The sequence below is a fragment of the Platalea leucorodia genome, assembly GCF_965183815.1.
Source record: "Platalea leucorodia genome assembly, chromosome: 6".
In the NCBI taxonomy this organism is placed as follows: domain Eukaryota; kingdom Metazoa; phylum Chordata; class Aves; order Pelecaniformes; family Threskiornithidae; genus Platalea; species Platalea leucorodia.
Genome location: NC_138828.1, coordinates 42,743,076 through 42,770,827, shown reverse-complemented (window position 1 = coordinate 42,770,827; position 27,752 = coordinate 42,743,076). Strand labels below are relative to the sequence as shown.

General features: G+C 41.7%; 1 protein-coding gene across 1 annotated transcript in view; it reads right to left on the bottom strand.

The window, feature by feature from the left end:
- Positions 1-18,320, bottom strand: part of CPE (carboxypeptidase E) — a gene marked incomplete at its 5' end in the record, with an annotated part of 56,790 nt that extends 38,470 nt beyond the window's left edge. The window contains one exon of the mRNA XM_082315277.1: positions 18,032-18,320. Coding sequence (XP_082171403.1) covers positions 18,032-18,320 — 289 coding nt within the window. The remainder of the gene's footprint in view (positions 1-18,031) is intronic.
- Positions 18,321-27,752: the final 9,432 nt, after the last annotated feature.

The window sequence follows — 27,752 nt, the reverse complement described above, 5'->3', positions numbered from 1 at the left end:
TTGCCTTGACCCTCTGGTGAGACAGGACAACTGTGTCTGCAGTGTTACAGATACTGGCCTCACTGTTGCAAGTCAAGCAAGCAGGCTGACCTGAGAAACCTCCCCTGAGCACACTGTAACTTTTATAGAGTTGCCACAAAGTTCAAAAGATCTTTTTCTGTAACATATAATAATGCTTGAAGTTTTGAAGGATGGGTCAACATATGCCAGGAAATGACTTGTAAAAAGACTTAATAAACAACTGGAGAATTTTGATGCACCAAGAATGGCAAATTGAGACTTGAATTCCAACTATACTTGCATGCTTAAAACTCTGATTAGTAGTTGAGTAATTTTACCTGATTATTCATTCTTATTAAAACTTATTTAACCAAACTATATTAGAAAAAAACATCTTTCTTCAAGGTTAAACCTTGCCACTGGAGAATTATGACCGCTCCCAATACAGAGTCTTGACTGATCCAGGAAATCAAGGAATACAAATAAAAGAGACAAGACTTGTGATTTTTGACATTTCAAAGTCCAAAAAATACATTTTTGTTTTGTAAGGCTTTGAAAATAAAAAGTAGTGCTTTGGAACAAGTTTCTTGCTTGTTTGGTTTTGGTATTTGGTTTTGTTTTGTTTTTTGAATTCCCCCAAGAGCTTAGTAAAACAGACTGGTTTTTGAAGTAATCTGAAATTATAATTGCTACTAGGGATAGCCAAGGAAACAGGAAAGAAAACCCACCAGAATATCCATTTTGCACACACTGCAGACCACTAAACCTTTGCTAATAACATCAGGAAAGGTGGAACATCACAAATTAACTCTGTTACTGACTAGTAACAAGGGAAGAGCATGGGCTTCATGTATTTTATCTGTTGTTAAACTGTGCACACTGTGAACAATATAAAACAACTTACAACACAAGATCAAGCATAACTGTGTGTTAATTTGTATCCATATATTATCTTCAGATGATCTGGGATTCATTTGCTTCTCAAACAGAAGAATTAACAAAATCTCAAAACCACTGGCTGCTTCTTGGCCTGCCCTGCCCATAAGAAGAGCAACAAAACTGGTGAAACGCCTAGAGCACAAGTCCTATGAGGAGCAGCTGAGGGAACTGGGGTTGTTTAGTCTGGAGAAGAGGAGGCTCAGGGGAGACCTTATTGCTCTCTACAGCTACCTGAAAGGAGGTTGTGGCGAGGTGGGGGTTGGTCTCTTCTCCAAAGTAACAAGCAATAGGATGAGAGGAAACGGCCTCAAATTGCACCAGGAGAGGTTTAGACTGGATATTAGGAAAAATTTCTTCACTGAAAGGGTTATCAAGCATTAGAACAGGCTCCCCAGGGAAGTGGTTGAGTCCCCATCCCTGGACGTATTTAAAAGATGGGTAGATGTGGTGCTTAGGGACATGGTTTAGTGGTCGACTTGGCAGTGCTAGGTTAACGGTTGGACTCGATGATCTTAAAGGTCTTTTCCAACCTAAATAATTCTATGATAATAATTCAGAAGTCTCCATGAGACTTCACTGCTGTGGCCAATGAATGCCATCAGTGCTATTTTAAGAATGTTAAAATGAAGTATTTACCATGCTTCCTTTTGCATTTAATGTCATTTCTTTATGAAAAGGTAATTGCAGCATGAATATGAAGGGCTGGAAAGTTTACCAAGTATCTAGTTTTTAATGTGGAATCCTATCTAAGATAAGTACTAGCGTAAGTTTTTTCCAGTCTTTAACTTTACTTTCTCCTCTTGAGTATTCAGTGAGCTTTAAAGATCAGCTCAGCAATTACCCCACTTATCGGTGCACCTTTACTTCCACATTGATAAGCTGCTGCTACAGCTCCCAAGAAACAGATCCTCTACACAGCCAATGGTTGAGAGATTTGAATTTTTCCTTTCTACAAGGACCTTTTGGAAGATTTTTGATATAAAAGGTACATGTACACATGAATATGCACATGCAATCATGTATGATTTTAACCTATTATAAGTTATTTCATACTATTAATAAGGGCTTATGAAGGCACGTATAGCCCACCCTCTCGTCTCATTTCCATAGTACTTAACAGTGTAGGTAATACATTAAACTCTGGATCCCCTGATGTCACTGGCAAAGCTTCAATGGACTTCATTGTGTGCAGAACTGAAATCCATATAGGTTTTCATGCTATTTAATTTTGACTGCTTTACTGGAAGATGCATTCATCACTGTAAACCAGTTAATGGGAAAGCTGGAAGAAATAACTTGACATACATTCCTTGAAATGCACTTAGTGCACTTCCGATAAACTGTTTCAGAAATTAAACATGGTACCCAATTTGCCAAGTAAACACAACAAGAAATTATGTTGCATTAATCTCAATGTTTTTTTAAACAACACAGAGTAACACAAGGGCAACCAAAGAGAAAGTAACAGAAGAGGATGACAAGTGCATTGAAATCAGCCTGTCCCTCACCTAAAGCAATCAGAGGGAAGAGTTTGATCCACACTCCTGTTGCATCTGCTCATGCAAATCTCAATAACCAAATCAGCATTTTGCTGTAAAAATATTAATGGTGAAATTATCACAATATTTCATTTGCTTCCTTCCAGTCCTATAGACTAGGTAAGACTCTGTACACTTACTGCCTCTTGTACTCCCACGCTCTTATTCTCAGAGGTTTCTATTCAGATACTAGCTACAATGACAGATCCCAGTTTATTACAGACTACAGAAATCATGTCATCATCAGCTGAACCACTGATGTCGTTATTTGCCTTTTCCTTTTATGTATCTATATGTAAACATGATCTATCTCCATTCAAAGCTTTGAAAGGGACATTTAATCACAGAGCTATAAATGGCATAGGAGGATCCTTGCCTGTGGTTTCTCCCTGGCATTTTTAATGGACATTTCCTTTTACAGCCACAGCTGCTTCAATTTTCCTGATATTCTCCTGGAGATCCTCCTACAGAAAGGGCAAGTTCTGCTCTAAACCACAATGTTAAAAACAAATTGCTGATTAACGTGCCATGTTCTTGTTGTAAATTACAGCTACAGCTTCCTTCTGGATAGTATAATCTTCATGCACACTATAATGCAGCCTTAAGGCTGGAGAAAACTGAAAGTCTACAGAATATGCAGCAAAACCACATTTTCTTTAGTCTCTTCTGTTTCCTCTCCTCTATTTCACCTTTGCTGTATTTTGAGAGGCTGCTTTTAAAAGACAACTGCAGTGATTAAAAAAAAAAAAAAAAAAAAAAAAAAAAAAGTGAAAAGAAAGGAGAAGGAAGAAAGGAAAGAGAAAAATGTTTTAAATTCATCCCTATATCAAAAAGAAAAAAAAAAGGAAAAAAAAAAAAAAAAAAGAAAAAAGCTGTTCACAGCTTTCCAGGATGTGATGAGTTTAAATTACAACTGGGAGCTCATAAAGGTTTCAACCTACATTTTTTATACCAGCAATAGGGTAAGGTCTATCTAATTCAATGTCCATGCAATTAATTTTAATAGAAATAGTCTCAGAAGTGCTCCCAGATGACAGGCACCAGCAATAAGCAAATTGTAAGTTGTTCAGCTCTGGATGCTCACCTGTCCTTTGCAAAATACAGCTCTCTTCCTAACTCTGGTTAGTAGAATGATGCTCAAGGTCCTGCCTCACACCAATCTATTTTATGCTGGAAAAAAAGATGTGATCTGTGTTATCTATTTAAAGTAATTTGAAGTAAATATTACTACAAAGTGAATAAGGAACTTACAGAGACACCATGCTCTGTTCTAGCCAGTACCTACAGAGCAGATGAACAAGAGCAGAAGACAATGCTGCCAGTCAATAGAGAGGACACTAAAGAACCCTTAAGCAGGACCTGCAACAAGACACTCCACCTCCTCCAGCCATGTCAAATTCACATTTTTGGTTTAGATTATCCTAATACTTTCAGTTCCTAGGAAGGAGAAAATGAAAAATGGATTGGAGTGCACTAATATCTCCAGTTCCTGTGGTGGCTGGGCAACACAGACATCACAGGATTCCCTCTCACAGACTCCTGTGAGCTGTGCAAGCACTATAGCTCCAGGGTCCCAGAGGGTGAACTGAGGTACAGGCAGAACAAGTACCTTTCTCAAAGTTGCAGAGGAAGTCAGAGGTATAGACAGGCACTAAATCTTTGCCAAGTCTTTGAGTAATACCTAAGCACTCCAGACTGACCTTATATAGTGATTTCACTGGGATTACTGGAATAGCACTGGAATGGTATCCAAAGGTGCAATTTACCTGGGACAAAGCTTAGGAAGCATAAATCTAACAGCAGCTCTGTTTACATTTAAGCAGAGCATTTCTGGAGCCTTTTATTGATTCTTTGTATGGGAGACATTTCACCTTCTGATGAGTCAACTGTTTCTAACTACAGATTTCTGAAATTGCCCCCATAATATGGAATCCTATTAATTAAAGTAACCCACTGAATATAGAAAATGTATTGTTAAAATAGATCTATTGGATCTACAAATCTATTGTAATGGTATTGTGAGAAGAACTTGTCATTAGCCATTTATGGCTAGTTATTTCAAATGCACATTTCCATATCATTAGTTTTCAGGGCTACCAGTGGAATAGATCACAAAATATATGTTGAATTGATCTATGTTCATTCCACTTCACATTAACAATAAATTTAAAGAATTGGGTTGGACACTCCAGACAAGAAAGCCTAGTTGCAACTATTTCAATTTCAGACAGTCCAAGTCATCAGACTTTGCAACTCAGTATAATGTTCGGTAGCCCAAACACTATTCCAGATGGTACTGTTTCTCAATTTGATCATCTTTCCTCACACCAAAATAACCTGTGAATAGTTTAATCAGCTGTAGTAGGCTCATTAAAGTGCTATGGAAATGCAGCAAGAATGGAAGTGGCATTCCATCCCTGGAAATGAACGGAATGAAGAAAAAAGAAGTTCATTCCCAGACTATAAATATTGATATGTGAAATTTCAGCATCTGGAGAACTGAAACAAACCAAATACTGCAAAGGCATGAAGTAGCATCTGGCCAAAATAGACGGCTCCAGAAATTAAGCTTTTAAGTATAAATAACTTTCAAGAAACTATAACTTCTGATTATAAAACTGGAAACCAACAATTATGGCTATGCCTACATTGCTAAGGGCACCCAAGAGACATCTCGTGCCAGGTGGCGTTGGTGACTTACACCCTCGCTCCTCGGGGCTAGTCCCTTCTGATCACCCCCATGGCTGGACAAGGCTACAAAGGGCCCCACCAGGTGTCTTTAAGAAGTAATTACTTGTGGTTTTATTTAGTTCAAAGTGCCTGCAATCATGTCAGGGCTGTACCACAGCCTCTCAGGCTGCTTTTAATAGCACAACACTGTGAAAGTGTGTGGAATACCTTGGGTGTGTTGTGAGAGTAGGTAGATGTATGTGATGCTGTGAGACATGACGAGGCAACACTGGAAGACTGCTCAGGGATAACAGCAGCAAGCAGTCCTGTGGCAGTCCTGTCCATATCACCGCGAGGTGGGTCTTGGGGTGAACTGATCCCCAAAATTGCACCCAAGCTTTGTCTCAGAGAGAACTGGATGACCAGCTTCAAGAAAAACCCAGGGAGCAAACTGACTTGCAAACAAGGAACTGGGGCTTGAGAGTGGGCTGGGGAGATAAGTTATTTGGCTTTCTTCATGTGCCCTATATTCATTCTGACAGAGTTAAAACAGAACTAAGCTGTAAAAACACTAAGCATCATATATAATCATTCTAAAGCTATTTAAAGGAGCTAGAACATCCACAGCTATGTATTTCTTGGGCCTGGTATTTAAAGTGAAATTATACAAAGAATTTATTTTGGCATCAAAGTCTGTGCTCCAGAATAAAAGCTTAAAACCTAAAGATTTGCGCAATAGATCCCAAGTCCTCATTTCATTTTATTATTGTACTACACAGTACACCACCAATATCCAATGAATACCACATCAATATCTGTGGACAAGTGTTACACAGCTGCAGAACACCATGATGAATGCTTTTCATTAGTAACTTCAGAACATCGGTAACTTGAGAATGTAAAAATTATTCCGTTCCTATGCTTTCCGTAGTGTTTATTATCAAGATTTAACTTCAAATAGTTTTAAGTCTGTCCAGGAGAACAAAGCCTCCAGCCACTTTTCCTATGATGCTCAGCCACAGACAGACCTCTACACTGGAACTCATTAGCTCAGACAGGAACATTTTCTGGCTATTATTTGGTCAGTCTTTAACCATCCATCTCTGTCTAGGGAAAAACTCTTGAGAATTACTAAGTATCATGATAATAATTATCAAAGAAAAAACACAATGAACAAGCGTCTGAGGAATGTCAGCACTATCATATAAGCTCCTTTGGAAAATAACTCCCACTCCAGAGTGGTATTAAGGAAAGCAGATGAAGACTCACAGCTATAAATAGATCAAAGATAAGGTTTATCTTAGTCTCTACAAACTGTCTTTCTTATCAAATACTTTGCTACAAAATACGTTTTCAATGGTATATAGTCAAACTAAAAGAAAATATTTCTTCTTGAAAGCATGGACTCTGAAGCAACCTAGAGGGGCTCTGTTTGGTTAAACCTTATTTTGTTCATTTAACTCTATGACATACTTTTCCTTAATACACAATATGATGAGCAACATGATCTCATGCTTGTTCAAGGTGGTGGAGCTGTAGCTCCCAAGCAGCTTCGCAGTGTACAGTGAAAAGGCTTATTTTTGAAAAGAGAAATGTGGCTACCTCCATATGCACACCTGAAGAAACATGCAAAAGTGCATGTTTGTGCTGTGAATACTTTAAATGTGCACTGAGTATAAAACAAACTTCTGAAATTCCCCATACAGCTTGCCAAAGCTCCACTTCATCTCTGTATGGGCCTTGACTTTTGAGAATATTTTCAGTGCATGAGGCAGCTTTTCAAAGACCTCTTAACTCTTGTAACTCATCTTACAAGCATAAATCAAACCACGATGGCCAACTCTTTCCATAGCGGAACTGCACCTTTAAATACCACTAATGCCAGATGGTCTCAGCATATAAAGCAGCATGAGACAACATATTAATGCTACTCAAACAAGCAACTTGTGCTAGCAGCAGACCAATGAAATCAGTCTCAGGCTGCTAATCCTCTCTGTCTCCATGGCAACATCTATTTCAGACAATTCTTCAATTTTCAAGTCAGATGAGCTTGTTGGCTCTTAAACTTCTCTATTCAGGGGGTCCTCCGTTGTCAGGTACTTTTTCACTTTGTATTGGCTACCGTTGTAATACAGAATTTATTTTTTTCAGCTGTTCCACAGAGTATCAAGGAACAGATGCTCCTCTGTTTCTGTTTATTTATAGACTTTTCCACTAAAGATTTGTACTATAAGATTTCCACTATGGATTTGTTCCCCTAACTGTAACACATGGAATCCTTGCAAAATGTCTCTGTTGTGAAACCTACCAGCACTGGAAGAAAACGGAGAATTGGTACCTTCCTCATACTCCTCTGCTATCAAGGCAGATTTTTAAACAAACAAACAAAAAAATTGTATATCTGCAGCAGGTAAACAGGGAGAGAAACCCTTGACTCCTCTTCACCTTGTGTCCATAAGCATAGCTGAGTCAGCACAAATATTGGGGCTATTTGCTGCTACGAAAAATCTGGCAGGAAGCAGGTAGGAACCACATCTTAAAGGTAGATCAAATGCTGAACCATATGCCACTTATCAGGTACATATATATATTGGATACATGGCATAGCCACACGCTAACCTGCGGCACAGAAGATGAGAACCTAGGCAGGTAGATGAGAACCTGAGGCACAGGGAGAGGATGTTCTTATCCGAAAAGACGAGGAATACACGGCAGAGCCAGGAAAGAAGTCAGATATCCTTTATCACAAAACCACTTTTCCTCTCTGTGAAACAACTTCCTACAATGACAATGGTTAAAGTTTAAACATGTGATAGCCCAGCTCCCAACCCCACAGCTTTTTTCTTCTCTCCATCCCACTATGTACTGATGTCACCAAAAAGAAAGAAGAAATTTCATTCAGAAAGGCATAAACGTTGACCACTCATTCCTTAACTGCAGGCTATTACAAAATCGAAGTCACATTTAGACCTCTTTTTTAATGGCATACATGCAAGTTGGCTTGAGCATTAGGATTTATAAGCCTCCTGCTTATCACGAAGATTCAGATGTACAGATCACAGTGACTTCAGTTTGATCTGTGGATGCTCAGCAGATGGACAGGAGGAGAAATTAAACCCCTGTCTAGCTTATATCAGTTGAAAATCCGACATGGAGAGTCAGCTTACCATAGCCATAAAGCTCCCTCTGAAGTAATGATCTTTAACATGTGTAAAAAGTGTATACTTATGATGTAGACTCACCCCGATGTTGCTTATAGTTCTAAAACTGTGCTTTTGTGCAATAAGCCAAAACGCAGAGCCAGCCAAAACTACAAAACTTTCAGTTTAGCATCGGCAAAAAAGGTTAATTTTGAATGATAAGTGTGCAAGGAGTACATTGTTCAGAACAGTGAAGGACAGCAATGTGTAACTGAAAGACCATCACGCCGTGGGCTCCCTTTACTTTTGAGGGACACATAAGTAAAAGGACATTCAAATTACATGTCTTGCAGCTAGAAACCTCACACTTTCTTAATACCAAAAAAAAAAATCTACTGGATCATTAGATTGGTATACCAGCAAGGATGCCTTTGCCAAGAAAACAGCTCATTAAACCTTGGCCAATTGGATGTCCCACCTGATGAAACAATTCTTTCCACTTGGCTTTAAGGCAGATCCACGCTAAGCATAAGTATTCAAAACGGCATATGGTGGCTGTTCTTGCTGTAGGCAAGCTCTGCAGCCAGAGCAGTATCTTTCTTTGGTTGTAAATCAGGCAGCTCGCGCTCCATGGTCATGAACAGTTCCACACAAATAATGACTATCTCAGCTTGCTCCACGGGACTTAATTTGTGAGTAAACAAGGATGTCAGGTTTTGCTTATAATTCAATATGAACAACTACCAGGAAGCAGCTACTAGCTTATACAATTATAAATGTCTCACTTCAGAAAAAGAATTAATTAAAAACAAATGTTTACTGCCTTTGAACTGCCAACCACAGCTTTATGATTCAGGATTCTCTCTTACCTGGCCATTGTAGCTGCACAGACACATTTCTAACATATGCCTTCGTATTCAACCAAACCCCTCTGACGATCACCGTGTTACCTGATGCTGTCATGGGAAGATGTGTCCAGCGCTGATCCAGATAGCTCAACATTAGTGCACTGCAAGAAACCTGCACTCCAAAGGGAAGGGCATTATGGACCAAGACCACGCTTTTAGTCTACTGTTCTCATCCCCAACAGTGCACCTGAAAGGACTAAGCAAGGTGACAACTTCAGTGCCACAGGGCACCTATCATGTCACAATACATACCATCGTTTCTTCATAATATGGCAGAACTTGCATTCCAAAATCCCAAATCCCAGCAAGTCAACCATCTTTCTCCAGCACTGTTGCTCTGCAGAGCTCCGAACCCACGCCCCAGCACCAGCTTTCAGCATCAAACCTGAGATAACACATGCAGATCTCTGGCAGCCAAAAGACCTCAGATTTATGTCACACTGCCAATCAAACCTCCCTACCCTGCTACCATTTTACTGATAAGGATTGTTTTTTTCCAACCTTTTAACTACAAAGGCCCTTGGTGTCTTCATTTAGCCTCAGCATACAAGAAAGTAAGCTTCCAACATAACATTCTGATCCCACTGAATTCACTGAACCCCGGCTTTTGATTTGCAACTTACTCCAAAATGACGTATATGAAGTATATATCCTTTACTCCACTGCTCCCAATTCTACCCATTATTTTAATTAACTGACTCAGAAGCCTTAAAGTACACACTGCAGTTTTCACTTTTGCTTAATTCCACAACATCTTAAGAGAATTCAGCTACAAACCTTCTTTCCATTTTAATTCCCAACTCAATGGGAAAAAAATAAGCAAGAGCCTGTGGTAATACATGCGTGAGGCTTTTCTTTAAAAAGAAAATATAGACCAAAAAAAAGATGTGACATATGACTTTTTTTTTTTAGGAGGAACATGAATTAAATACATATGAAGACTTAACAATATAAATTAATCTGCTGAGAAAAGATCAGATAGGGTTCATAAATAGTAGGTTTCACAAAGCAAGCCTATAAAGCACGACAAGGTACTTTACATGATGACACATGAAGGCTGGGATTCATCAGGTCTTAACCATAAGCTCTTGCACATGTTCCTAAGTTAGAAGCCTGCCCAATGTCAGCTCCTCTGATAGTCAGTAGAGATATTGATCACTAAATTACAGAAAAATAAACAGTTTCTCCTGAATAAAGTAAATTAAGATTTAATATAATAGCACAGTCATTTTTTGATAAATCACATGATTACAATTTACTTCCTTTAACAAAATGTCTCATGAAATCTTAGGAAATTGCTGTGCTTTATATACTTCGTATTAATTCTCTGGAGTTCACGCTGATGTCACCATAATAAAGCATCCCTTTAATCCCAACCAACAACAAAACAGGCTCACCTCCTGTTTTCATTGGAAACTGTTAAGGCATTCTGCAGATGTGGGAGGTGATGACAACTCTTCTCTTTAAAATAAATTAAAAAAAAGTAATCGACTCTTTCAAAAGGAGTGGGATTGTCAAAACCAGCCTGAGTCAGACCGACGAACTCTGAATACTCTGCATACTCAGACTAATTTTAAGCTTTAAAAATAAAACAACTGCCTTCTGTAGAGTCATGTTTATTCTTAATGATTACAGCCCTCTTTACTACAGCTTGGTTGCCCTTTGTGTTATTCCAGCAAATAAAAGAGAAACTTCTGAGATGCAGTAGCTGGGATCTATAGTGTTTTTGCAGGTAGCACACAGCCTCTCTTAACCCTTTTTTAAATGATCTAACAAAAAGGGAAGTCTTTAAATACCTCAGCCAGTGAAGCAATTGGAGTAAGGGTATTGCATCTCTAGGAAACACTGCAGAGACTGCCTAGCACAGCTGCCTAATCACACTTACTGTGAATTTCCATTGACTTCAATGGGAACGTGAATGGCATTAGCAACTAGCTGCAACTGTGATCTATAAATGTGCCTACATCTCCTTGACTTTCACCAGCTTTTGAGTGCATTTTTCTCTTGGTACTCTACACCTCTGGTTTTAGTTGAACATTAAAACTGAGATAGGAAGGTAGATGAATTCAGAAATATTATTTATTTAAGAAAGAAAATATTACAGAAGAAAAATCCATTTTCAAAAAACTGAGTATTACCAAGTACATTCTAAAAAAATATCAAGTTATTCAAGGCTCTTAAAAATAAAACAGATGTTTTTAAGAAACTCGCTCAGCACATACAGCCAGCCATCTTATTGCCAGCAAATCCTACAGCCCTCTCGAGACCTGCACAACCTACAGAGTCTGTGAAGGACACTGGACATCCCTCTCTGAACACAGACAACATTAAAATCATACTGCCAGAGACTACCCCAGGCCAAATCCTGGCTGGGAGGCTCCTGAGGGACTACCCTAAGTGGCACTAAAACCCATAAGAGATTTCACTGGAAAGTTAATTACAGCCTCTCAGTCTTCTGCAGAATGAGCGAGGTACAACCAGCCCCAGATTTGCACTCCCAGAGGTGAGTTGGTAGCGTGTCCCCTGCGGTGTTTGATGGGAAAGCCAGAACGTCCTCACAAGCTCTGAAAGAAAATCTGCTCCCTGATGCACAAAGGAAAGAAAAAATCCAAATGCAGAAGGCTATGCGAATAATAGGTTCAACCACGTTTTATTCTGCATTTTGTTTTATACATCACTGCAGAGACACCAGCAGCTGCCCTGCTCATGCTCTCAGTTTGGCACTGTGGGTGCTCTTGTTACTCTGCTGCCCGAAGAGCAGCTCACCTTTAAAGAGGATTGCAAACATAAGCCATGAGAGAAGGAGAGAAGCTGAACCACAGCTGAAAGAAAAACGTGACAGCATAATGTCGTCAGCACAGCATCTCCTGTACTCCTGATACAAAGTGTTTTGCTTATATCCACCCATTTACAGCCCCTACCTTATGCATTGCAGCTAGATAGATATGAACTCGGTGCACTGGCGTTCACCAGAGACCAGCCCTGTATCCTTCAACACCTCCCTCCAAAAAGGGAATACTAAACAAGTGGCCATTGATAAAAACTGGCATTTGCTTAAACCTCAAGCATGCAAAAATTAGGTCTGCTCTCTAATATCTAGATTTAATAACAAGCTCTTGTTGTATACAATTTTATTAACGCTCTGCAAAATTGGGAAATACTAACAGGGCCCATCAAAGAGCTCACAAGATTTTTACTTGCAAATTCCAAGCGTAAGGAAAAGAAGCTTTACAAACTCAAGTGCAATAAATTGTAAGAGATAAAATTAGAACGGCTACATCTGATGACATCACCGTAACCAAGAGACGAGCTGCGTGCTTTCTAACATCACCACTGCTAAAACGCCCTACCGCCGATCCGAGCTCTGCGTTCGCCCATCTGAAGCAGGGCAGCCCACAAGGCCCACAGGTGATCCCGAGCGGTCTCCCCACTCCTGGGCTACTGCGCTAAGGCAGCACAGCAGATTCCTGCCCACGCTGGGCTGAAATCACGGCAGCCTCCTACACGTTTGTTTCTTGCGCTGCTGTTTCTCTTTTTTAAAGAGCAGCACTTGCTTGTGGTTCTCTGGAACGGCTGCAGCATCGTTTAAATTACAATCATTTAAAAAATATTAAAAAATGGGGTTTGTGCAACAGTGAAATACAAACATTACGAGCAACAATTTTTTTCCCTGTGAATTTGTCAGCCTTACTTATCACAATTTCTGATCACAGAAAGTATTGGCTCACATGCCTGGTGCCACAGCTGAATGAGGGTGCGCTTCAATGACAGAAAAAAACCTAGGTATGGTTTCTGCATTAATGGACAGATCTTGGATTTCCCCATTCATTAATATACAGTAGAGGCATGATTTTCACTTCTCTTTTACTCACCCTTTAATTATGTTTTTGCAGGAGGAAACAGCTCCAGCACTGCAGGACTGGAGTGTGAGATACTGAGAGCCTAACGTTGGGCGACTTTGGGGGGCCAGTACAGGAGCTGCAATTTGGGAAGCCAAGCAGCTTATTTAGGCTCAGCGCCAGCACTGACCCACCCAACCCATTTCCTCACTGTGCCAAGTGGGGTCTTTATCAAAGTGATGGGTCTGAGGATTAATGTAGCTGAGTTGCACCTCGTAAAATTGACTGAAGTCACATCCGCGGTGCGCTGCCAGTGCTCCGAGTCCCAGCTGCGTTGCTCACCTCATCGCGGTGTGCTCCTGCCTCACCAGCTCACAATGCTTTGTTGTTGTTCAAAACTGAAAAGTCCAAGTATGCCATCTTCTAGAAAATCAGATGTCTCACTCAACTACAAATAAACCTTCTCCTTCTATTTGAAGTATTTTTAAAGATGCTTGTGGGGAGAAGGATAAACAATAAAATCATTAACACTGAAAAAACTTCCAAATTAAACGCTGCTTTGAAAAAACAAGAAATATTTTGTTTCCAAAATGCTATTATTCTGATATTTTCAGGATTTCTGTTTCCTTTTCTCTAGTATAAACAACTTGACAAAAATGTCACAAATTTGCAGATCATTTTGTTGTAACAGAATCTGTATTTTCATCCACCCTCTCTCCCCTCCATTTGATGCCAAAGTAATTTTCAGAGTTTGTATCTGTAGCACACATAACCAGTCAATTAATAAGCCTTACTTTGAGGATTTCTTCACAAAACTAAACACTGAAAAATAACCACTATAAAAATCTTAGTAATTTATAAAAAAAAAAAAAAAAAAAGGTAGGAGTTGAGAGAAATTTTTATCTGCAATTTTTTCATGTAAAGAAAAAAAAAAACAACTAAGAATCTTCGTGTCAAAATGTTTCATTTTCATGTTCAAAGTGAAGCGGTAATGGAGGGGACTGGTCTTGCACCACCAAAATCAATGGCACGAATGAGTCAGAAGTGGCAGCATGCCTAAACAAGTGGCTGAACATTAATGGTGGAGGAACTGCTTTTGGCATTAATCAATTCTAAATATATTTCATTGCTATTAAAGAATACAAACTTATGCCTAAATGAGCTTAGTTATGGTAATAAAAAAAGCCTCAAGAGATCAGCATCCATTGGGTGTTTGTTCAACAGAACATCAGATATCCAAAGCAAAAGCCTATTTCCTCTCTCAGGCGTAGACAGTATTCTCCTGCACCTGAATTAAGGTAAAATATTGTTTAGTTTATCCCAGAAATAATCTGTACTTTACTATCAACTGTCCTCTGTTTCTCCTTGGTGCATCATCAACTTCCCACAATCTCTTTCTCCTTGCTTTATCTTACCTCGCCGTCCACCATCTTCTGTCAACTTTGCCAATTTTTGGCAAGCACAAGGAAAAGAATTATATTTTCTCACATAATCAAAGCCACTCCAAAATGTTTTGGTCACTTCCAGTCTAGGTTCATACAACACCTTCTACACCTAACCACTGATATAGTCTCGTTCAAGTCTTCCTCTGCCTTAACCTTCTAGTCCCCACCGACTCAAAGTGAGGTTATCTGCATGGAACAGCTGCCTCAGTATAAAGCTGTTTGTTAAAGTTCAAATATCTTCAGCTGCGGCTTTTGCTTTTCCTTATTCAAGGGCTTCTTTTCCATTAGCAATTGCAGGCTCTAATCTCCCATATGGGTGCAGCATCAGCCTAAAGAAACTGCTGCCATAAAAAAACAAAATTGCAAAATATTAAAACAAACTCTGGCATTAACCAGAAGGGAAACACAGGTGGCGTGGTGCTCAAGTTTGCAGAGAAGAGAGCACATTCTCCAAGTATTTAAGGTAGGATCAGTAACTTTAGGCATTCTCACGTTTCTGGCATTTAGCACGTCCCTGGGAAGAGCCCAGTGAAGGCTATGCTCATCTTCCAAGTGACTAATCCAGGTTTCCAAGATTTGCCAGGACACTTTGTATGCTTATACAAGAAACCAGACTGGCTCATATGGAGTCGTTCTGGATTCCAGTGCAGTATCAGGACTTTAAAAAAATCCTTATAACGTACATATACCCCAGCAAAAGAAGGTCTTAATGATTCATTCCAGTTGCTTCATTCACTAAGGATTTATTCCAGTTGCTTTGGAAGTCTAAAGCATGTTTCTAAAATTTTTCTATTTCTCTCATGCATTTTTTTCAAATATTACACATATATTACAAATTTATTTTCAAAAATAGCTGATATTCTAAAATTAAAGTTGATTTATATGCTTACATACGATCAAATCCATTCACACAACGTTGCACGGCCATGCAATATGTGTGATTATGCAATGTATGCATGTATTGTATGTATGTATGTATGCATGTACATATTGTATGTATGTATGCATACAATGTATGCATGTACAGTATTTGATTTACTCAGTACAAAGCCTCTCTACTCAGTACAAAGAGTCTTTATTGATGCTCTGCTGACACCATCCTGATTTATTTTGTCATCAACTTGCCCACTAAGTGAATGGAAACATTTGGTTTTCTTTTCACAGCAGCTCACTAGATAATTCAGGTACCATCTCTGCATACTCACCAGGTTTCTAGAAGCATGAGCTCTCTACAGACTGTAAACCTATGAGTCACGCATATATTTTGTTTATACTTATATATATATTTTAAAATAAACCCCATGACACTCAGGATATCTTGTAGGAACAGGTTACATTCAGGAATAAAAACTTCTTAGCCTATCATGAAAAAAGAAATAATAACTATGTGTATGTATATGTCTGTGAATCTCTCTATCATTTTTTAACAATAGATGATGATAAATCAGGTCCTGATCCTGCACGCTTTAATCACACAAAACATCCTTATTCTTGTTGTTGCCCTGGGAATCAAGCGTGGATGCTCAGAGTGAGCGAGGATCCCCCCTCAGGTAAGAGCTGCAGAATCAGCCTCGTATCTCCTGCCAAGGCTGGTACAAGGCTCCACTTCTTTTACTGGACAGCTTAAAAAAGCTCACATAGAAAAATAAACAGTGCTACCTTTTACGACGCAGTAGAAGAAAGGACACATTATTAAGAAGAAAACACCTCTAATGCAACCATTAGCATAATATTTAGGTGCTTAGGCTCTGTAACAAAGAAGCAGGGATGTTAACAGTGCCTTCATAATTATTTCAAGGAGCACAACCATAACTAGGCACAGGGTCTGGCTCGTTGCCCTTCCGAAACAGATCCTGAGTTTCTCTCATGTGCCACTGCAGATAGCGAAAAGCTGCAGCAGCTCTCCACTGTGTGAGAAATGCTCAGTACCTCACAGAATGAAACTGAGGATTTAAATAAAACAATGAACTTGCTCTGTTTCAAACTCTGCTTAATCCTCTGAAAAACCCAGCATTTTCAGCATCCACCACTAAAGATTGCCAGGACTCATCACATTCCCTGACATGCGATTTGGACACTACAACATGTGGCATTTTCGTCTATAGGGCTCCTGTTGTGAGAGACCGAGCACGTTCTAGGAAATGCTTGACATTCACTGTAGCTTATATGTGGACGCAATCCATAGGCAACTTTCTTTTCAGTGGTTTATTATCGCTCGTTGATACAAAGTTGAATTTTCTTTTGCTTGGTTTCAGTGACAAACCCTTTCTCACATCACCGACACCACCAGGAGAAGCAGTGCGTCTCTGGGAAGAGCCACAGCCCCATCTCAGACTGCACAGAGTGCTCTTTTCATCCCTGTTTCAGCTGGCTTGATGGAAGTGCCAAATAAATGAGCTGTAGCGACTGTCCCCTGACAGTAACATAAAGTCACAACAATAACTGCGTACCATTCCAGCGTGCAAATTACACAGTGGCAATAGATTAATTCTTAGCTTCAGGATCACCCTTCATATGAAGATGGCAACATACCACGAAGAAATTTTTCAAATTTCACTGCAATTCCTACATTTTTCAAGACAATGCTTTGCTACCCTGCCTTCCTCTTCTGTCTTCCTTACGTCCAATATCCTATGACCTCGAAGTTTTACCAGTAGCCCTAACGCAGTCAGTAAAAATTTAAGTCCCTTGAGGATGCAAAGCAAGGTTATATTCAGGTCATAAAGCAGAACATTAAGCACGAATTGTATAGACCAAATCCCCAGAGACCCACAGAATCCACATCTCCATCTAAAAATCACAGACCTCCAGGCCTGTTCTGTAACCTACCAAGGGAAATGTGAAGACACGACTGCAGGTGGCTTATGGCTGGGCCTTAGGTGCTGAGCAGCTTTCAAGATTAAGCCTTTTCACGTATAGACGTAAGCGATACTACCAATTCTGAAATTGGAAACAATGAAAAATGCACCCTCATAGGCATAAAACAAATGCACAGTGTCAGTCACATCCCCTTTTATAAAGAATGTCTCAAACCCTAGGCACGCATAGCCATATATCCTGAGACATCTGTGCAAATGCCTGTAGTGCGATGCGGTAACACGGTTTCCGCAGGCAGCCTGGCCGTGTTGCACAGCTCACACAGGCACATTCATACCTAGTGCTTCTTTCCCTGACACTTCGGGCCGTGCCAGAGAAGGGGGAGGCCAACGCTTTCCCTTTCAGCACATCTGCACCAGGTGCTTCACCGCAGAGCAGAGGGGAGCGCGTTCATTCCCTATTGCTGCTGCACCTTCTGACATTTCACCGCGATTTTTGCGTGTTTCTCTCTTTAACAGGGCGCTAAATCCAAGGACAGAGACCTAGGGAGGCTTTGCGCTGAGTGCAGGCGATCGCTGACAGCGAATATTTTAGGGACAGCGTCTGCCCGCTGCCGCCGGACCCGGGCCCAGCGCAGCAGCCCCGGGCAGCAGCCCCGCTCCGCCCCGCCCCGCCGCTACCTGCCGCCAGGTGCGGGCACCGCCGGGGGCCGCCCGCCGCCGCAGCCCCCCTTACCGGGCTCATGCTCGCCGGGGCGGTCGGAGACCTCGATGACCAGGAGCTCTCGGCCCTCGGCGCTGCGCCCCACCGTGTAGATCCTGCTGATGGCGGGGCACTGCAGCCACACGGCCACCAGCGCCTCCCGCAGCTCGGCGTAGCGGTGGTACTCGAAGGAGATGCCCTCCTCGGCGCTCAGCCGCCGCCGCCGGCTGGCGACCCCCGCCGCCGCCCCCGCCGCCGGCTCCGCCGCCGCCCGGCAGGCAGCGAGCAGCCCGCAGAGCGCCAGCAGCACCCGCACCGCCATCCCGCCCGCCTGCGGCCGCGCAGCTGCCGCCGGCCCCGGCGGCAGGGAGGGAGGGAGGGAGGGCGGGCGGGCGGGAGCGGGGGGCGGGCGGAGGCGGCGGGGAAGGGAGGGGGGAAGGGAGGGAGGGAGGGACCGGCCGCTCCGCCCGTCTCCGCGGGCCGCGGCGGGAGGAGCGAGAGCTCCCCGCGGAGGGCGGCGGGGAGTGCGCGGCCCCGCAAGATGCGGGCGGGAGCCGCTAAAGCTGTTTTCATCAACCCATCTCGATGTCCAGGTGGAGAAAAGCGTTGGAAGAATCCCGGGGCACGATTCCTACCTTGCTTTTTTATTGTATTCGGTGAATCATGGAATCATTAAGGTTGGAAAAGACCTTTAAGATCATCGAGTCCAACCGTTAACCTAGCACTGCCAAGTCCACCACTAAACCATGTCCCTAAGCACCACATCTACCCATCTTTTAAATACCTCCAGGGATGGGGACTCAACCACTTCCCTGGGGAGCCTGTTCTAATGCTTGATAACCCTTTCAGTGAAGAAATTTTTCCTAATATCCAGTCTAAACCTCTCCTGGTGCAATTTGAGGCTGTTTCCTCTCATCCTATCGCTTGTTACTGGGGAGAAGAGACCAAACCCCACCTCACCACAACCTCCTTTCAGGTAGCTGTAGAGAGCAATAAGGTCTCCCCTCAGCCTCCTCTTCTCCACACTAAACAACCCCAGTTCCCTCAGCTGCTCCTCGCAAGACTTGTGCTCTAGACCCTTCACCAACTTCCTTGCCCTCCTCTGGACACGCTCCAGCACCTCGATGTCCTTCTTGTAATGAGGGGCCCAAAACTGAACACAGTACTCGAGGTGCAGCCTCACCAGTACCGAGCACAAGGGCGCTATCACCTCCCTGGTCCTGCTGGCCACACTATTCCTGATACAAGCCAGGATGCCATTGGCCCTCTTGGCCACCTGGGCACACTGCTGGCTCATGTTCAGCCGGCTGTCAACCAACACCCCCAGGTCCTTTTCAGCCAAACAGCTCTGCAGCCACTCCTCCCCAAGCCTGTAGCGTTGCATGGGGTTGTTGTGACCCAAGTGCAGGACCCAGCACTTGGCCTTGTTGAATCTCATACAGTTGGTCCCGGCCCATCGATCCAGCCTGTCCAGGTCCCTCTGTAGGGCCTTCCTACCCTCCAGCAGATCGACACTTCCACCCAACTTGGTGTCATCTGCAAACTTACTGAGGTTGCACTCGATCCCCTCATCCAGATCATCAGTGAAGATATTGAACAGGACCGGCTCCAGCAGTGAGTCCTGGGGAACACCACTTGTGACCGGCCACCAGCTGATTTAACTCCATTCACCACCACTCTCTGGGCTCGACCGTCCAGCCAGTTTTTAACCCAGCGCAGAGTGCGCTTGTCCAAGCTGTGAGCAGCCAGCTTCTCCAGGAGAATGCTGTGGGAGACAGTGTCAAAGGCCTTACTAAAGTCCAAGTAGACAACATCCACAGCCTTCCCCTCATCCACTAAGCAGGTCACCTTGTCATAGAAGGAGACCAGGTTAGTGAAACAGGATCTCCCTTTCATAAACCCATGCTGGCTGAGCCTGATCCCGTGATTGTCCTGCACTTGCTGCATAATGGCACTCAAGATGATTTGTTCCATGACCTTCCCCGGCACCGAGGTCAGGCTGACAGGCCTGTAGTTCCCTGGATCCTCCTTCCGACCCTTCTTGTAGAGGGGCGTCACATTTGCCAACTTCCAGTCATCTGGGACCTCCCCAGTTGACCAGGACTGCTGATAAATGATGGAGAGTGGCTTGGTCAGCTCCTCTGCCAGCTCCCTCAGTATCCTTGGGTGGATCCCGTCTGGCCCCATGGACTTGTGCGCATCCAGGTGGAGGAGCAGGTCGGTGACTGCCACCTCTTTGACAACTGGGGCTTCATTCTGCATCCTATCTCCATCTGCCAGCTCAGGGGCCTGAAAACCCCGAGGATGACCAGTCTGACTATTAAAGACTGAGGCAAAGAAGGCATTAAGTACCTCAGCCTTCTCCTCGTCCTTCATGGCAATGTATCCCTCCGCATCCAACAAAGGATGGAGATTCTCCTTGGCCCTCCTTTTGTCGCTGATATATTTGTAAAAACATTTTTTATCTTTAACAGCAGTGGCCAGTTCAAGTTCCAGCTGGGCCTTCGCCTTTCTAATCTTCTCCCTGCATAACCTCACAACATCCTTGTAGTCCTCCTGAGTCGCCTGCCCCTTCTTCCAAAGGTGGTAGGCTCTCCTTTTTTTCCTGAGTTCCAGCCAAAGCTCTCTGTTCAGCCAGGCCGGTCTTCTCCCCCGCCTGCTCGATTTATGGCACGTGGGGACGGCCGCCTCCTGTGCCTTTGAGATTTCCTTCTTGAATAACATCCAGCCTTCCTGGACTCCTTTGCCCTGCAGGACTGCCTCCCAAGGGACTCTGTTAACCAGACTCCTAAACAATCCAAAGTCTGCCCTTCTATAGTTCAGGATAGTGGTTTTGCTGACCCCCTTCCTTACTTCTCCAAGAACTGAAAACTCTATCATGTCGTGGTTGCTGAGCCCAAGACAGCCTCCGACCACCACATCGCCCACCAGACCCTCTCTGTTCGTGAACAGCAGGTCCAGCGGGGCACCTCCCCTGGGGGGCTCGCTTACCAGCTGCGTCGGGCGGTTATCTTCCACACGCTCCAGGAACCTCCGAGACTGCTTCCTCTCTGCTGTGTTGTATTTCCAGCAGATATCTGGTAAGTTGAAGTCTCCCACGAGAACAAGGGCTAGAGATCGTGAGACTTCAGCCAACCACTTGTAGAAAACTTCGTCTGTTTCCTCATCCTGGCTGGGTGGTCTCTAACAGACTCCCACCAGGATGTCTGCCTTATTAGCCTTCCCTCTGATCTTCACCCATAAGCATGGGTAAGCATGTTCTAGGAGAACATCTTCATTGACACTTGGTGATATACCAGCTCGGAAACTCAGACCTGAAAATGCAACTACTATATGTAAATACTTATATGTCTATTTGTCTATATTCACCTATACTTGTTATTTTTCAGTGTCCTGTCAATCCTGGATTATTTGATGTGTTTCTTCATAGCAAGAACCTAAGGTCAGCTCATCCAGTCCTTACCATCTTTCAAAGCCAAACTGGTTCAGAAGCTTCTCTGCCCAGTTTAATTCCACGGTTACAAGAATGCAACCATGTGCAATGGCACCTTCAGAGCACTTCTTGGAACCGTCAACTCTCCATTCTTACTGCTAGAAAACTTTGGGAGATGCCTATCGTATCACGTCACGTTAGCTCTGTGGTTACGACAATGCAAATTTGCTCTAAGCATTTTGCAAGACTTGGATGTACAGACACTCCCTGATATATTGTTTTCTCTTACCAAGATCGCTGTTCAGATTTAGGATCACAGAAGGACCATCCCTCTGACTTCTCTCCTCCCTAACAGCATGAATTGTATTATGACTTCACACCACTTTAGAATTATGTGCAATATGTGCAATGCGCTCAGAGCTCCAAAATTAACTACAAATAAAGGTAGCTGACCTAGAATTCAAAAGATTCGCATTCTTAATTGGTTTTGTTGGCTACCTTCATCACAAGGGTAAATATTCCTTGTTTTCTTCATCACTTTCCCTTGTGCCTTATACACAAAGTAAACAAATCTGCTGATGCTGTGATTTTAGACTTACAGTATCATCTTCTGGGAGAACTTTCTGATCAGTCAAAAAAAAACCCCTCTGTGCAGTGTACCAACTCTCATTGGCTTCCCTTCAAATTTATTTCCCCAAAACCAATGTCACTAAAAGATACAAGTAGGCTCAGAAATCATCTGTTTCTTTTCATCTATTCAAGCAGTGAATTATTATTCCACTACACAAAATTAGTCTCACAACTAGGTCTGAATCGATTTCCATTAATTTCCATACTTATTATCCCCTCATCCCTAAAAAAATGAAGAGAATGAGTGCTTCTAAAAACACATGCACATACACATCGCACATAAAACAGGGCACTTTATAGACTATCAAATATTTCATTTTGAGTTCACACATACTAATTTCTTTTTAATAAGGGATTAAGAAACAATGATTAGATTCTCAGAGAGCTTAGGCACATTTGCAGAACTGAGCAGGAGGAATAAGTTGATGACTTCCTTTGTATCCAATCCCTCCTCCCATTTTCCATAGTTCAGAGATGACGACTATCGTCACAGGCAAAGGCCAAATTTCCTTGTAATATCAAAAACGGTTTTGCACTTGCCTTAGTCTCGGAGGAATACCCTAACCCCAAGGGCATTTCCAGGCTATATGCATAACCAGGCTCCTGGGTATGGCCTTGGTAAGCTAATACTACTAATTAGAGCAGGGCATAGAGCTCAAGTGCTCCCTGTACAGAAAACATCCTGATCAGAAGATTTCAAATCTGGTTTACCTCTCTCTTATGTCTGTATATGACACCAAATAGTAGATTATATTTTGCTAACAGATGTTGCCTAAATAATTTAGTAATAGTGAAGAAAACTGCATTGACATTTACAAAAATACATATTCTAACAAATAAATATGTACAAACATATATATAATATTCATATATATTTACATATCATTCCATTCTTTTCGCCAAAACAATTTGCTGAATGTGATTCAAATTTTCAAATGCTTTTGACTTGCCTGAATCTGTCTTTTTCAGCAATTCATGACTCACCAGCAAGTATATAAATAAAATTCCAAAAAAAACCACCCCATCCTCACACTCTCAGAGTTCTGCTTACAAGACTTGAGTAACTCTGCGCTTTTTTCATTTGTGTGGCACGACAAGCAGGCTGAGGCAACTCTTTTCTTTTATAACCCAAAATGAGCACCCTAAAGCTATGTCCATTGAAAACAATAGAAGTACATTAGGAACAGCAGAAATCCCCAAAACACTCTATGATGGAGATCAGATACTTACATTATTAACAACAAAGTACTGTTCGTAATGACACCATGGAAATACTCAGCAAACTCTGGCTTATATTTGGAAAGAAGTGAGAGGATGCACTATACTGCACGAGGAAGGCAGTGTTTTCTACCATACAAATAAGCAAGTAGGGTGCTGAACATAAGGCGTAAGGGAGAAGCGTGTTCGGACCAGCAAGACCAAATGACTAGTTGGTCTTCAAGCCCCCCTCTGAGGAAGGCTATCTTTGGCCTGCTAATATTCAGTTATATCGCATTTTCAAGCCTTGAAAAAATTCTGAAAGACTAGTTAGGGCATTAACACAGCACAATGATTCAGAAAGAACAGCTATAAACCATATATGTCCTAAAAGACCAGGTCAAACCACAGAAAAGCTGGTAAGGGTTTCAATTAAGAAATTAATGACAGGAATAGAATAGTTCCAGTCAATTTTAAAAAGAGAACAGCTGATCTCAGTGTTGACAAACCACCAGGCAAGCAGGTAGAGATAACTCGTGAGATATAAGAAGCTTTTACAAAACTTATCTGAATGCTGATTATATACACATACTATACCTGGCAGCTCTGGGCACTTGAAGATTTGCCTTTAAGACAGAAGCTTCTATTACCAACCTCCAAAATGTCTTGCACAACTCAGTGGCTCTATTGCTTGGATGCTTGCAAAACAGGGTTGAGACATGGGAAGTCACAGCTTTCCCAGTACCTTGAGAACAGGCTTAACATAAGGCAGGCCAAAGGAAACATAAAGAATGAATAAATGTTTTAAAATCCAAATATAGACGAGGCAGTTACGCAGGAGGTTACAGAGAGGGAAAGGAAATAAAACTACCTTCCAGTTATGTATTGCAAGACTGAATCTTTTATTGGCTCCACCTGTTACAGGACCCACCCATGTTACCGAAACTCAACCCTGTCAGGTATTTAAGAGCTTACTGTGCTCTTGTTGGGGTGGGGTGGTGAACATCCTATACATGTAACAATTCTGTGTAAAGCCTTTTTATAGGCTGCAACTTACATTTCATGCAAAACGTACCTGACATTTGCACTTACACGCTGCATACCGACACAAATGGCAGTGGCTTATTTCTGCCCCTTGTTTCAGACTGCAGCAGTAATCACTACTCCTGAGGTGATACTAGGTCCTGGACACTGAACTGCAACGCTGTTTCTCAGAGATGGCATGGCTACACTGCCACACACTCTTACAGGGTAACTACCACGCAGGATCATTTTGAGGGTCTGCAGAACTGGCTGACAGGGTTTTTTAAAAGTGGTGAGTCATCACCTAACAGGAGTGCTCTTTTGGTCTTCCACAGGGACTAGTATTTCAAGTCCGGGGGCTAATTTATTCAGTGATTACATAAATGTGAATCAAAACTGATTAAAATTTGCAGATAACAAAGAATGGTGAATAATAAGGATATAGCAGCTCTTCAGCGTGATTTAGATTACTTGGTAAGTCGAGCACATTCAAATATTTCAGAGCAGCAAATTGCAAATTACACTTAAGAGCGAGAAATATAAACCACACTTATAACAGTCTGGCAAGCAGTATTGCTAGAAGCACTGAGAGATCACAATAGATGGGTAACTTGACTATATTTTCCAGCACAATGCTGCAGAACAGCTAATTTTATCTTTGAATGTTTAGACAGAAGGACAATGCTTCAGAGGAAGGATGCGATTATACCACCAAGGTGGTATTGGAGAGAATGGACACGCGCTTCTGATATCTACAGCTGAAACAAGGCATTGAAAATTCAGAGACAAGCCACAGAAATTATTTGAGAAATAGAAGAAATACCTTACTGCAGAGGACATGATATAATCCAGTTAGCTGGTGAAAAATGCAACTGAAAAGCGATTTCACTGCTGTGCTTATTACCTTCACAGATAGAAAATCATAGCAAGAACCAATGGCAAAAAGCTGCCTTCTCCCTGGACCTGCCAGTTATAGGTTTCAATGGCTGAGATTCACCAGAAGGCTGCAGCTGACGGGGAGAGAGAGGCAGCAGTAACAGGATGCAGATTTGGAGGCAATGAACCAGACACTGCAGTTAGCACTAACCATCTGTAGCCATAATGTAGGTTTCAATAATGTCATTTTTCAACAAAAATGAATGTTAAAAATCTAGAAATATATCACACTTTAAAATTATCTTAAAACACTCAGCAGTCATTTATTATAAACTCAGTGAGGAAAATAAATGAAGTCATATAATCTACAAATATCATCATAATATCAATCATTATTAATATTTTCTGGCAAGCTGTGCTGTAGTGTAATATAAACCTCCTTATTTAGTATTTCACATCAGCAGTCAAAAGCAGTTGATTATTCTGCAATCCTAATCTTAGCAATTCATTGAACTTTTCAAGTTTCCATGTTTTTTGACACAAAACCTAAGAAATTAATTCATTGCTTTCATAGGACTTAATTATTGTCATATCCTAAGGAACAGTACAAGCTGTTATTTCCCACAGATGAACCTCACTTAAACTAAACTGGACTTTCAGAAAAAGATTAAGTTGTGAAAAATGTTGCTACCCCACTTATTGCCCTTTCCTACCACTTTTAAGATTTAAATCTATCTCCTTGCTAAAGAGGATAAAGGAGAACAGATTGTGTAAGGTTTTGTTGTGCCTTGTCAAGAGCCAAAAACTGTCACCTGTATGATGCTTTTTTTCCTAAAAAAACCAGTGAAGTCTTATTTAATAAAGGCCTAAAACCTCAGAAATGTAATTGCCTAACATAGTTCTTAATATGCATAAAAGATACATAGTAATGAGGTCATTTACTAGCCAGCATCATGTTCAGTAATGAATACAAGGTTCTGCATTTGAAAAGGTGCTGGGCTGGTGGCAAAATGCAGGTCTATCAGAGTCCTGCAGCTAAACAAGCCTATGGTTTTCAAATGCAAGTTCCTGTGTTGAAAGAGGTCCAGTGGACACATTTTTTCAGCAAAAAATACATTTCTAAAGCACAGCTTGCATAATTCTCTAGGGATTTGTTAAAGAAAGAGGATCAAAAGCAATGATGCGATCACATTCTACTCTAAGGATGCATGTAAAATAACCCAAAAACCTGAAGGAGCAGTGTGTGTCAGAAAAATATGGATTCAAGTAACGAAAAAAAGAACGGAAAACTCACCCCATGCACACTGTACCTAAAACGATGGCATAAGTAATGTGTTAAAATTACATTCATTATTTTCAAAACCTCTTGAAGAACAGAATATACATCCTAACTTTGTAAGTCATCCTATCAAACTTCTGGTGCTCTGATTGAGCCCTCCACTAGCCGAGGACACACCAAGCTTTTACAAATACCTTTACTAGAGTGTTTAAGCAATTGGCTCACAGTTGTACACAATTTTGCGACAGTGCATGTATAGGCACAAGCCAGCAGGCTGAGAACCAGTCAATAGAATTGATATACACAGGGAAAATCTGAGGCACTGAAAGCTCCTTGTATTTTAGGCTAGGGGTTCAGTAAAATAAAGCGAAGTACCGCCGCAGCTGCACAATGAGAGTGGGAGTTGACAAAGCAAAGATAATGGCCATCTTTGAAATCTGATTAAAGAGGTCGCTTCCACCCTGGAGAGTTCAGGCTGACAGTACATACGGATTCGGGAAGTCTTAAGTACCAGTCCCTGCTAAAAATTGAGCAATATAGGGATTTTGGCTTCCATTCACCTGCCACAGTCAAGCATTTTGACCTCCTTTTAGAGGGAAGGGGAAGAGAAAGCATAACGGATTTCAACGGGGATACAGATGGAGAAGTAAAAGCTTCTACAAAACACATGCAGAAGAGGAATCTGAACCACTCCCACATCTCAAATATTTTAATCACTCTGAAGATCATTAACACCTTGGTTTTTTGTTACAAGCCTGATCTCATCTGCACTTTCACAGGAGTGCCTGTTTTAAGTATTACACCAGACTGCATGTGGAGCAGCATGAAAGTTCAGGTGGTCTTGAGCAAGGAAAACACTGTAAGCATCTCTAAAGGACTTAGAGGGTAGATGAAGTGGTATTTGAAGTCTGAAGAGCAGCTGACATTAAAATACAAAGTGCAAGATCTTTATAAGCATTTAAGCCCTTCTTAAATACTTCCACTGTTATTTCCTGTGCAACAGACAAATATTTAGAGTAGATTCAAGTTTGTGAAAGCTGTAGCTTAACTTGAGAATGCACTTGGCCCAAAAGTTGTCGCTACACTGAGTAGCTACGTATCCACGTCCTTCAAAACACAAACCAGCAGAATTTACAAGATGTTCTCCATTTCCATTTCTTACTGCTGCCTCTAAGTAGTTTACAGATGGAACCGTGGTAGACCATACTACCAGAAATAATGCTTCTTCATTAAAGCGATGAACAGAGTAAGACGCTACATCCTACATGTTTTTATCACAACTTTGTATTAAAAAACATATGAAAGGTATAATACAC